This window comes from Pinus tabuliformis, chromosome 1_1 (genome assembly GCF_031772625.1).
Source record: "Pinus tabuliformis cultivar Carrire ecotype Pingquan chromosome 1_1, CPIR1, whole genome shotgun sequence".
Classification (NCBI taxonomy): domain Eukaryota; kingdom Viridiplantae; phylum Streptophyta; class Pinopsida; order Pinales; family Pinaceae; genus Pinus; species Pinus tabuliformis.
Genome location: NC_142297.1, coordinates 690,481,348 through 690,494,413, shown reverse-complemented (window position 1 = coordinate 690,494,413; position 13,066 = coordinate 690,481,348). Strand labels below are relative to the sequence as shown.

Here is a 13,066-nt window from a genome sequence, read left to right as displayed (position 1 = left end):
AGTAGCAACGTAATATTTAATTTCAATAGCATACACTACATTAGTGTACAATACTTATTTAAATAAATAAATTAGTAAATTGTTTTAAGTAATTAAAACGGAGTATTAAATGAAGAATATATATATTATATTTTTTGAATTAAAAATGTTTTTAAATTAATATTTAGAAGTTAGGCCAGAATATATTTATCGATGGGATAAGAGTAATAAGAATTACACAAAATAGAATTTTGAATTGAGCACAAAATATGAGTAATAAGAATCCATATTTCATAAACCTAAAGAATTCATATTATTAAAAACAAACCAAAAAGGAACAACTTCGCATCATGTGAAGGATGATCACGGGGTCCTAAAGGTTCACCTTTGATCCCTAGTTGTTGGCTATGGGTAACAATGATAGATCCCATTCTTTGCTGCCTCGTTGAAGCTCTATTGGCTTTTTAATGTTAGAGATTGCAAGGGTGAGTGTTTGAAACTTGTAAACTTGATGTATGGGAGAAGGCATCAATTTTGATGGCACTTTTATATATATATATAAATAGCTTAGCCAACTTTGGAACAAGGCCTTCTTTCCCAATACTCATAATGTTGGATGAACTAAATGTATTGGAGAATTAGTCAGCATAACTCTATTATGGGTGCAAGGTCCATTCCTAATAATTAAAGAATTACTACTTGGTGTTACATTCATCTCAACGTTTTATACATGTGTAATAATTTGTAAATTGACTTTTGTGAATTGAATCTTAATGAATTACATTTGAGTAAGTATTATTTTATTTTATTTTTAAATAATGAAAAATCATTTTAATTTTTATAATTTTTTATTTTTTTTATATAAGAAAATTTAGGCAGATCTCGAATGGAATCTTTTAAATCTTGTTGGTTAGATTAGTAAGACTTAATCTCAAGAGTATAGAGGAAAATTGATCCTAACCTAACCTCAAGAGCATCGAGGAAAATTGACCTTATAACCTTTTGATCAACAAATTACTTAACAATGTTCAATTTTTATAAATTGTTTAATATTTATTTTACATTTTTATATTTAATAATAATAATTATATATATAGAGATTATATATATATATATATATATATATATATATATATATATAATTATATAATAAAATATAAATATGTGATAATTGAATTCGTTTAACATAAATACCGTCTAATAGTTATAATTGACCTGAAATAATAATTTATTATAATATTATTATTATAATAATAGTATGTAATGTATGATATATCAAACAAAATCCATATTATAATATATTGATATATTTAATAATGATAATTTAAATGTAATATTTTATTTTATATTTAAAATATTGTATAGATCAATAACATAATAAAAAAAGTGCTAACAAAGTAGAGAATAAAAAAAGTGCTAACAAAGTAGAGAAGTATTAATATTGATGATAATTTTGAAATAAGATATGATTTTATTAGTGAATAAATATTATTAATTTATATATATATATATAAAAGATTAGGGGATTATTTGAGTTTAATTTAATAATTCAACATATTTAATTATCAAAATAACAAATAAATTTGAATTTAATTTTTTTTTTTATCAAAAAATTTATAAAATAAAACCTAGAAATATATATTTATTTTGTATGCAATATCATCAAATACATATTAATAATAATTATTTTTATAAAAATATATTGATGTCAAAAGATAATATTTTAAGTGGTAGTTAGTGAATTTAATTCTCTTTTATTTGAATTCAATTCTCTCACTATATGACAAAAATTTAAATTTTAATATTAAAATAAATAATAATAATCCTTATAATTTCTATAAAGTGAGTACTCCAAAATTATTAATTCACTAATTTCCGTTAAAATAAATAAAAATAAAAAACACTCCTTTCATTTCAAATCATTTCAAATCCTACCGTACAATATACCTATCACGTTTTTCACTTTTACCACGAAAGAATCTCCATAATTTTCAACTTATACACCATCCAAATTCAATAACAAGGTTTGAATTGTATGGGCAACTAACAATGAAGAAATTGAAGAACTTCTTAGTATTGTATGATTGTGTACTTAGAGGGTGCCTTTTCCTAACAAAGTTCAAAAATATTTCTGCCACCGTACACGTGCAATGTTTTTCTGTGAAGCCATTATTGCTTATCATCCTCAAAAGAATACATTGGGACACATCCCCTCATGTGTCATGTGACAACACGATGAGAATCTAACACCATTATAGGAGAGCGTGTATGTCTACTAAGATCCAAAGCGACACACTTCATCATTGCATTTTGTTGCCCTTACTCATTATTAAGTAATATTATGGTTAGTTGTCGTTACATTGTTTTAATCTTTCTTTATATAATATTATTAATTTTAATATTATGGTTGGTTAACTCTAATATTCTATTGTCTATGGAGTGGTTATGTTGTTGCTTATTGTTAGACATATAAAGAGAAGAAGGTTGGCGTGTGCTGCACACCATGTTTTTGATTTTGCTCTTTGGTATTAAAATTTATATATACTAATAATTCTTTGTAATATGAATTTTTATTTTTTATTTTTTTTTGTTTTTTACAATTTTATGAGCCATTTCACACCATTTTTATCTTCATTTTCATCTTTATACTATCTTTTGGTTGTAATGTAGTGTTTTATTCAATATCTTTTACTTTTTTTTGTTGTTCAATTTTTCCATTCTTGTCCTCAAAGCTAGTAATTCTTTATTTATTGTTGTGATTTCATGTATCTTTAACATTTTTTCATGTATGACCTCTTGTCACCGTCCTTATCTTTTCTCTTAATTAGTTCCCTTTCCCAAACTTCCAAATTGTTTAACATACCAAATGGCAAAGTTGAGGGATGAGGCATATTAGTTGTGTCAAGCCATTGACCACACCACACGAGCCTTCACTCAATGAACCTATAATATAGCACACGCATTCGTCACATACTAAAAAATGCCCTTAATTTGACTACATATTGGAAAATACCTTTAAAAATCACATTATCTAACCCCTTACCAATATGAACCTAATACAACTTCCCAATTTAAAAACCCCCTACCTTCACTAGATATTGTAGGTATCCATTTTTTCATAAACATTTTTTATATCCCTTTTTATTTTTTCATTAACTTTGAGCTCCATTTTTTATACTTGCCAATATAAAATCCTTTACCCCTATTATATGCTCAATATATTATGTCATTTTTTCCTTAATATATATCCTCTAATATGAATGTGCAAGGTATGGTGTTGCCCCCGAGTGAAACCCCCTATACTACACCATCACTCATTATTTCTTTATCTTATGACTTTCTCACATTGATCTTCCCTTAGTAATGATGACTCCATGAACAACTCAGAATATACGTCTTAACGTGATGCAATATTGAGTATTTGTAAAAATACAAGCATTTAAAATCCACCATGCCATACACAAACAAAACAATTAAATGCATATGTGAGGGGCAAATCTAAAGATAATTGGTGATTCTAAGTCAAGGCATGATCAATGACTTAATAAACATGTAAAATTATGCCTTTATCAAAGAAAACATTAGAAACTCGTCATCAAACACAAAAGAAACATAAAACTCATGCAAGCCAATTTAGCCATATCATCCCACATAAGCAACAAACATATATCGAAAAGGCGAAAGTCCAAGGTACGTTATAACCTTTTTTAATTGTAATAGGTAATATTTGTATTAGAAAAAAAAGGTTGTGGCTTAACTAAATAACCTCATAATATGAACTAATAAAAAGATTGCACAACCCAATGTAAAATAAAATAAAGTCCTTTTTCCAAAAAAAATTCCTACAACTATCTACTTGACAATTATATTGACTAGCTTAGCATGTATATTACTTGATTAACTCTCTTACATTAAAATAAAAATAAAGATATATAGGAATGAAATGAATATTTCAACATTTAAATGATGTGAAAATCTAATTCAGCCGTTGGAATTTCTGCTTTATCTATTTAACATACAAAGTCTGATCCACTCATTCAACTTGTCCTGACGATGAACCACACTAATTGGTTCGAAACACATCGACAAATAAAATATCTTATAATTTACACTGAAAAATCTCTCAAAAACCTCAATTCAACAACAATAATCATGACATATATTCATGAGTTCTTTCTCAATAGACTTATTCTCCATGGTTCCCCAAACCTATATGCTCCCTTTTCCCTCTCCCTAGGATCACCCCACCCCACCATTTGACATTTTTACCCACAATAAACAAAAAAACAAAGCGCTCAAGACCCTCGGAAATATAAAGCTTCGATAAATATTTTATGTTTAAAAAAATAGATAAAAAATATATCCCGACATGTACGAGGGGACAAGAGAGATTTTTCTCCCGAGGCGGCTTGGCACGTGCAAAACATCTACCCTTGAAATAACATCTTGGACTACAATCGATTGACAGTACCCCGCGTAAATTCGAAGTTACCCGCCGTAAATTTCGGCCCGTCACTTGGCGTCAATACTCGACCTAAACGGCGTTGATGGGCAATTAATATGTTATAACGGAACGTGTTTGCATGTGATGCGAATGGCGGAATGCTGGTTCAAGGTTGAAAAGTAAATACGCTCTGACATGTGAGGATGTAAGGTAAATAGTGTTCATCTTTTTCTTTTTCACGTTACTATTTTGATTTACGTGTTGGTACTATCTTGATTTACGTATTGTCACTCAGAAGACTAACGTTATTTGCTTTGCCTCGCATGTCAGAGCGCATTTATATTTTTATAGAATTGAAAATAAGAAGTTCCGTTCAAGGTTGACGTCTTGACGGCCACTGTGACCGCCAAATTGTAAATGCACACTGTAGTTGTCCACGTGGCATTGTCGGCATACTTAATGATAATTCAATTGCCTTGGCCATTTCTGGACATTCAATTGCTTACTATTCGTATTTTGTTCAGATGCTTCGGAATTTTTAATGATCCATGGAAATTTTAAGGGTTTGAAACGATAAAAAAATTACTCAAAAAATGGGTCAAATGTTTCGCAATTGATAGAATTTTTATGGATTTAAAATCAAGAATAAAATTATTAAAAAAATTATATCAGTTGTTATTTCAAAAGGTGTAAAGATCTGATAAGTTTGTTAATTTGGAAAAGTTGTATGATAAGTTTGTTAATTTGGAAAAGTTGTATGAAAAAGGTATTTATAAATAAATATGCCACGTTTTGTATTTTGGAAATTAGCAAGATCAATTTTTGAAGATGAAAATCAAAAAAAATTTGAAGATGAAAATCATACATTTTTGAGCATTAATTAAAACTAATTATTACTCACACGCCAATTGAAAACTATAAAAATCATATTTATTTTAATGTTTATACATTTTAATTTAGAATAAAATTATAAATTATTTTATTTTATGTAAAATAATGTACTATGTTCATTCTCTTTTTTTTTCACCTTCTAACTTTCATCGGGTAATTTAAGGTTTATATTATAATAAATATAAAATTTATTTAAATATTATTCTTCTAAAAAAATTTACGGAACTTTTACCAATTTGTTTATTATTACAATAATTAGCTAATTAACATAATTTATAATTATTATTTAAGTTGTATAGCAATAATATTTTTAAATAAGCGTTGGTTATTGTTTAAATATAAATCCATAAGAATAAAATTTGGACGATAAAGTAAATAAAAAAAAATTAATTAAATTTGATTAATTTATCTAGCTAGATATCATAATTATAAAATACAATTAAAAAATTCAACGCAGAAGCTAACTACCTAACTACTCTATGTGGTCATAAAAAATATGTAAATCGTGATTACAAGCTCACCACTTTACTAAAAATTATAGTTAAAAAAAAGTAAAAGTTTTTTCTAAAAAATTATATGTATTGCTACAAATTTAAAAGAAAATTGTCTACATTTATTTAGATTTTAATAAATCACTGCATAAAAGAGATAATAAATTCAGTAAAGCATTGCGTTAAAACAAAATAAAGTAGTTTTTGAAAGTTGTCATGTAATAATGAAAACCTTCTTGGTTTAAATGGAGCAAACTCATATTACAAATAGAGCACACCAGTAGGAATGCGTGTTCCAGGCAGTTTCTTGGAGAGGTTTGGAGATGTACATCTCATTCATTTTTGGTTTATTACTGAAATTGCAGTACAATACTAATGAGTGAAGGCATAAATGATTGTAGAGATATACATAGCCAAGGTTGTTGAAACAAGACCAACCAAAGTTAATGTTTCCCTCACAGTGGAGCTTACCCCACAGAACATGATGCCCAATCTTATTTGTATCATGTTCACCATAGACAACATCAAGAATATGCATCCCATTACAGATCCAAATGCCAAGGCAAGCATTCCAAGCCTCAACAACTTGTTGTTGATGTGACCCTTGACTGCCTCATGAAGCTCTTTGTTGTTGCTTATTATGATTGCTAATTTCAAGCCATGTGCAATCAAACTGGAGAATAAAAATGCACTGAATGATGTCACCTCAAATATCAAAAGGTTCTTAACAATGTCCTCACCTGCATCACAAGTGCCACTGTCTTCTAAGCTCCTCTGCCCAGGGGTTGTCAATGACAACCCAACGAATACTGCAACTGTGAACAACAAGTTCACATTCACTAGGTCACCCAAGGTTGTAACATGCACACTTGTTGTGCCTTTGCTCAGAATCCTGTCAATCTCGTCTATAGGCCCCTCGGAACTACATGCCCACATGGAAAACTCGTCAGAATGATCATGACCTAAAGATGTTAAAATCCGAGAATCAAAACATATCCACATAGAAATGTATCATATTGATTAAAAAAATGATGCCTTAAAGATCTTGAAAACCAATATCCTATTAAAGTCACATGGTCCCTGCCAATCCCCTCTACATCATGGAGATGAGATGGCAATAGGTAGTTAGAACCCTGAAACCAAATTTAATGTCATTGAAAATCCCCTATGCTCTTACTATTCATGAACGAAGGCCAGAGTTAGTTCAGGGTTAATTCCATAATCGCTTGGAGAAATTTAAAATTGAAAAGAGAGTTAGTGCCAGAAGCACCCACCATCCCCTTTCGGCCCCTTCCAAGAATAGTAAAGAAAATTTGGATCCTAGCTTTCCCTGTCTCATACACCTACCTTTGACCATTGTAAAGAATTAAATGCCATAAACATAGTGTAACACCACTATTCTATCATATAGCATGTGATGTCTAACCTAACTATACCAATGTGCACAAGTAGAAATTCAACAAGGTTTGTTTCAGACATCAAGAAAGGTATTAAACCAGCATAAATTTTATGAGTGTTTCAACAAAGAAAAGAACATAAACTAATCCATTATCATCCGCCCTTGCAAATCTCAATACCAAATTATTAAACCAAGAGTAACTTTGAGCGTAAATTCCATGCAAGGGAGAGTAAATATAAAATTATTAGATCATAGTGTTTAAAAAACACACACACAACCTAAATAATGTTTTTTAAGATTTGTCGATCATAAACTCCATTCCACGGAAATTAAATACAAAATTATTAAACCAACAAAAATTTGAGGAGGGAATTTAAAAAAAAAAAGACCAGAACCTAAACAATATTCTTTTAAGATATGTTGAGATGCCAAATCGTTGGCCCCTTGGACAAATATCTGTTAGATGTATAGTGACAAGATACTACCTAAGATGTTGTGTCAAAGAATTTAAAGAAACCTTGATGGAAAATTAATGTTCATTAAATTAATTAGATGTTCAATTTTGAGAACTTTATACATTAGATTAATATTATAGGCCAGCATGTTCTAGGTTTTCAATACATAACCCCGCAAAACATTTGTTTTTGAATCCTACATAAGTATGGGATTATTGAAAATGGTAAACAAGCGTTTTTTGGATTTCTTAATTTGCAAAATGTTCGAGCAAAGAAAATCAATTAAGTAATCAATCAAATAAATTGTTTCAATATATGTTTGGATTAGTTAATGTGCCCACTCAAATCACTCAGTCAATACATGGGTAAAGTTTGAAAGGATGTGTTCTTGATTTGTATGAGTAGTTTTGATGACGTTCTCTATACTGTTGTTGTCGATGGGAATTATTTTTTATTTTTATATTTTTGAAAAGTAGTTATGAAGCCTTTCTCCATACATTAATTGTTAATGGGATTTTTGTTTTGTTTTATTTATTTTTTAATATTTTCATGTTACATGGACTAAGCATGCCAGTGAAACGACAGAGAACTGTGCTTTGTGAAATAAGGATGTCAACATATTTTCAGTTAAATTTGAATTTTAGTTTGAAATGGTTCTTGCTCCCTAGTCCTTGCTCCACACAACACCGCTGAATTCAAACATCATTCATTAATTTCATAGGAATCCCTGCTATTGTATCTCACTGACTTTCTCAAAGCAGCGTTTATATTTTGTAGGTCATTTTCCTTTTAAATGTTCATTTGAAATGGTGGTTTTGTTTTGATCTAAGTAGTTCAAACAAAATAGAACAAATTGACCAAAAGTGGTAGATCTAAACAATATCTTCGTGGGTAAAAATACCTTTTCTTCCCTAGAAGAGATGGAGGAGGAAGCAACCCTACCAAACGATGTCTTAATGATTGAAATGGCAACGAATTATTTAGGAAAAAACTCGCGGAAAAGAGAAAGACGTTAGATGAGGAACTGAAGGAGACAACGACAATTTTTTTTAACCTTCCTAGGGTAGATATTTTTGAAGGGGGTGAAATGGCAACAGATTCTTCAAGCGAAAAACACGGGAAAAAGAGAGACATCATACGAGGAGGCTATAAAGTATTTTTTTAACCTTTCTAGGGTAGATAGCATGCTGCCACCCACCACAGGGATCATTTCCTTTCCATTCAGAGGCCAAAATGTAGGGATACCCAACATCCTAAGAAAAGGAAAGAAACACATCCACCTTCTTATCACAGGGACTCGGGTTGGGCAAACATAAATTGTTTTCAAGGGGTTCCCCAATGAATGCATTTATTTTCTTGTCAAAATTGGGATAAGGCCCTTGCAATGCATTGTTGATTAAAGTAACATTTTGCAACATAGGAAGAGAAGTTAAAGTATCAGGAACTAACCCGGTTAGCATATTATCCTGCAGCTCAAGGTCTTTCAGTGACACGCACTTGCTAAGGTCAGGAATGGGACCTGTGAAAGCATTTGACTGAAGCCAGAGCTGAGTAAGCCAGTCATCCCCGAAATAACCTCGATGGAGCCAAAAATCTTGGAACCCAATTGATTATTCATCCAAAGAACCTTAATATTAGACCCTGAGAATGTCTATGGCATGGTTCCCATGAGATTGTTCAAATTGAGACGTAGCGCCTACATGTTGGGGATTTTGTCACCGAAGAATAACAAAATCAAACCCACGACACCGTCACTGTTGGCCATGAAGTTTACTAAAATCGTAATATCCTTAATGCTATCAAGAATCGGCCACAAGGCCAGGGGATTTTCATCTAATGTTCAGGTTCTCACACACACCCATTCCATAATATGCATTTGTTTATTTAGATAGAAAACCCTTGCTCAGGTTCCCATTATCACTGGAATCTTGCTCTAATTCATTGGAATTTATATCCAAAGATTGGGACTGATATTCCTCTGATTGGAAATTAGTAACAGATACCTCGCCGTTATTTTCTGACTTAGAACTCTCTATCCCACTTATTCCAATTTCAACCTTGACCTCAATTTCTCGATCTCGTTCACTGTTGAAACAACACTGACTAGTTCGTTCCTTATTGCTTTACCTGTCGTTTAAGCAACCATGCGTCTCACTATCCTCAAAGAAATACTTGGGAAATAAACACTTTCCATTTTGATCTATCCAAGCAATTGATCGTTGAGTTCATGTTGCCAAATCGATCTGAACCATCTGTAGAAAGTCAAGAAGATTCAAAGAGCTGTCAATTGACACCTCTGTCGTTGATTTTCTAGACTGAAATACATTCCTCATAGAGGCAACTATATTTTCAGGAAAATCATTCCACTCTCCTTCCCATAAATACATGACCTAGGACGGAAACACACTCTTGCTAAATGTTGGGTCAATTTACTATCCAAATTAACACAAGTATTTAATTATCAATCCAAGCTTGTAAGCTTAGAAGCATGCCCAAAACATATGGATTTCAGTTGTAGTCAATTTTAGAAGATGAAATATAAAGATTGAAAGAAATGCATATTACAAATATAAACTCTAATTAAGTAATTTCTTATTCACTTAAATAATATGTGGGATAAGGCTCCTAACTTAGGAGAACCTGGTTGTCCTTCCCTACGATATTATTTCCATGAAGAGAAATCCAAAAGCACTAATTAAAAATGGTTTATGATGCAAAAGATGTAAGAGAAGAGGCTCCTAACTAAGGATGACCAAGTTGTCCTTCTTCACAATTCTTTGCTTCAAACCAGAAATGCAGAAATAACTTCAAATAATAAAAGGAGAATGAAATTCAGTTTTAGTTCAAGATCAAATAGAAGGGGAATTTAACTTAAATTCCTGTGTGTCACTTCATATGTAGATTAGAATTAAACCAATATTCATTCAATAATCATCACACATCTAAATACATTTGAAACAAGAACTAATTTATGAAAACTATGAAAATTTAACCAAGAAGTGCACTTAGCTTGGTGTGGGGGCCCTCCACCCTTGCCTTGCACACTTGAAGAAATCTAAGCTACAACAAATTCAGTGAATCAACCAAGCATGAATAGAAAATTGAAATGAAACAGGTTCTTCAATTAACTTTCAATCTTCAAAGAGTCTCAAAATCAGATTACATAAATTCTACCTCCTTAAGCCTTCAATAGTCTTGGCTTAAATACAAAAATAATAAACAAACTTGACTAAAATGTCTCTAACAACCTTATCTATCCTAATCCCATATATCCTGGTCGAATCCACTCATTCAGTTACACAAAATTTGGAAAAATCCCAAAAATCACTAATTTTGGCATATTTCCTAGGGATTTTCTCGACAGCAGGTCATGTTTTATCAGAGTTGACCGGGCCTATTTAAGCTCAATTTGACCAAACCAATAGGAATTCATTCAATCTTAGTTCCCAAGCTTTCTAGAAATGTGCTCAGCTCGTGCCCAAGTGTCTTGCAAGTATGACATCAATGAAGCCATTACGAAATTTCTAATCTTGTCCAAAAATGCACTTAAAACCCAATTTTTGCAAAAATATCTAAAACTAGAAAAACATAATTTATTTGCCTGAATATGCATAATAAGGTCAAAATGGGTCATATGTGGATGATATAAAGTGGAAAATGATGGAAATTAGGTGGATTTTAATAAGCAAAATTTGATCAAAATCGAGGGCCAACATCTCCCCCTTGCTTACTCTCAAGCATGTCCTCATGCTTGCCTCTGTTTCCTTGACCTTCTGCTTCTATGTGTTGACTGGCTTGTTGATGTACCTGTGGCTCTGGCCCTTGAAGATGAAGCTTCCTGTTGAGCTACCTGTAAAAGGATATCTATGCCTTCATGTACTTCTTCTCCTTCCTTGTAGATGGCATTCTTTATTTTTTTTTTTCTCCTTTCCTTTTCTCTGTTTTTCTAAAAAGAAATTTCATCCTTTCTCTTTGAAGTGTTGTCCTTTGTAGTATTCTTCACCTATCAGTGGAAAACTTATGGCTTGGGCTATGTATTCTGGAGTGATGGGAACAAAATGTCTCTGATGTGTGATGAGGTTTCACCACCAATAGACAAATACAAAAACTTTACACTATTCTTCCTCTGATGATAAAACACTAGAAATAACACCAATAAATCATTCTGGATGAGCAGCTTCAGAAAAGACAACAAATACAACTTGAATTTTGTAGTACATTCTGACACAACATTCATGTCCCTTTCAGATTAGCAATATCAACAACTTCACTTAAAGGAGCCAATATCCATTTGCCCTCACATCTTCACTGAAAGAAGCCAATCTTGCAATGTCGCACAGTCACAGAGAAAACACCAATCAAACAAATCAAAGCTTCTTTCACTTGTGCAGGGGGTTTTCTTCTTGTATAATTCCACTACAAAATAACTTGTGCCAATCCTTTTTATGACTAGGCATTCACTTTCAATTTAGCCATTGTTTTACCCACGCAATCTGCAAAATAGGGGTTGAAAGAACCAAGAAAATATCCCAAATAACAATGAATTTGAGAAAATTGTCCGCATGGAGCCTAATTGGGTTCATTCTGCAAAAAAAAAAAAAACAAAACAAAACAAAAAAAACAAACATGCTTTCATTTTTCAAATTTCAATTTAGTTTTCTCAGAAAAAGTAACGAAAAGTAGTGGCTTTTAAAAATCGAAATGCATTTTTGGGACTGAATAAAATTTCATGATCATTAAATTTGAAATCAATTTCTCTCTTCAAATACTTCTCCAGTATCCTGCTTACCTCTTTTCTGATGCCCTTGACAAAGAGATGAAACCAATCCTCAAATCAAAGCTTCTTTCACTTGTGCAGGGGGTTTTCTTCTTGTATAATTCCACTACAAAATAACTTGTGCCAATCCTTTTTATGACTAGGCATTCACTTTCAATTTAGCCATTGTTTTACCCACGCAATCTGCAAAATAGGGGTTGAAAGAACCAGGAAAATATCCCAAATAACAATGAATTTGAGAAAATTGTCTGCGTGGAGCCTAATTGGGTTCATTCTGAAGAAAACCCATGTTTTCATTTTTCAAATTTCAATTTAGTTTTCTCAGAAAAAGTAATGAAAAATAGTGGCTTTTAAAAATCGAAATGCATTTTTGGGACTGAATAAAATTTTATGATCATTAAATTTGAAATCAAGTTCTCTCTTCAAATTCTTCTCCAGTATCCTGCTTACCTCTTTTCTGATGCCCTTGACAAAGAGATGAAACCAATCCTCAAAAATATGAACTTACTGCTTCTGCAAACACAAAATTTTGATATAGAAAGATTATAAAAACATAATAAACATGTTTTTATTAATCTATTTCTTATATTCTATCTTCTATTTTATCAAAATTTTAAAAAATTCCTTTTT

At 31.2% G+C, this 13,066-nt stretch overlaps 1 protein-coding gene across 1 annotated transcript; it reads right to left on the bottom strand.

The window, feature by feature from the left end:
• Positions 1 to 6,177: 6,177 nt before the first annotated feature.
• Positions 6,178 to 6,741, bottom strand: LOC149215293 (uncharacterized). The gene has a single exon (XM_089389686.1). It carries the CDS (start codon positions 6,739 to 6,741, stop codon positions 6,178 to 6,180), a length of 564 nt encoding a protein of 187 aa, XP_089245812.1.
• Between the last annotated feature and the right edge of the window lie 6,325 nt (positions 6,742 to 13,066).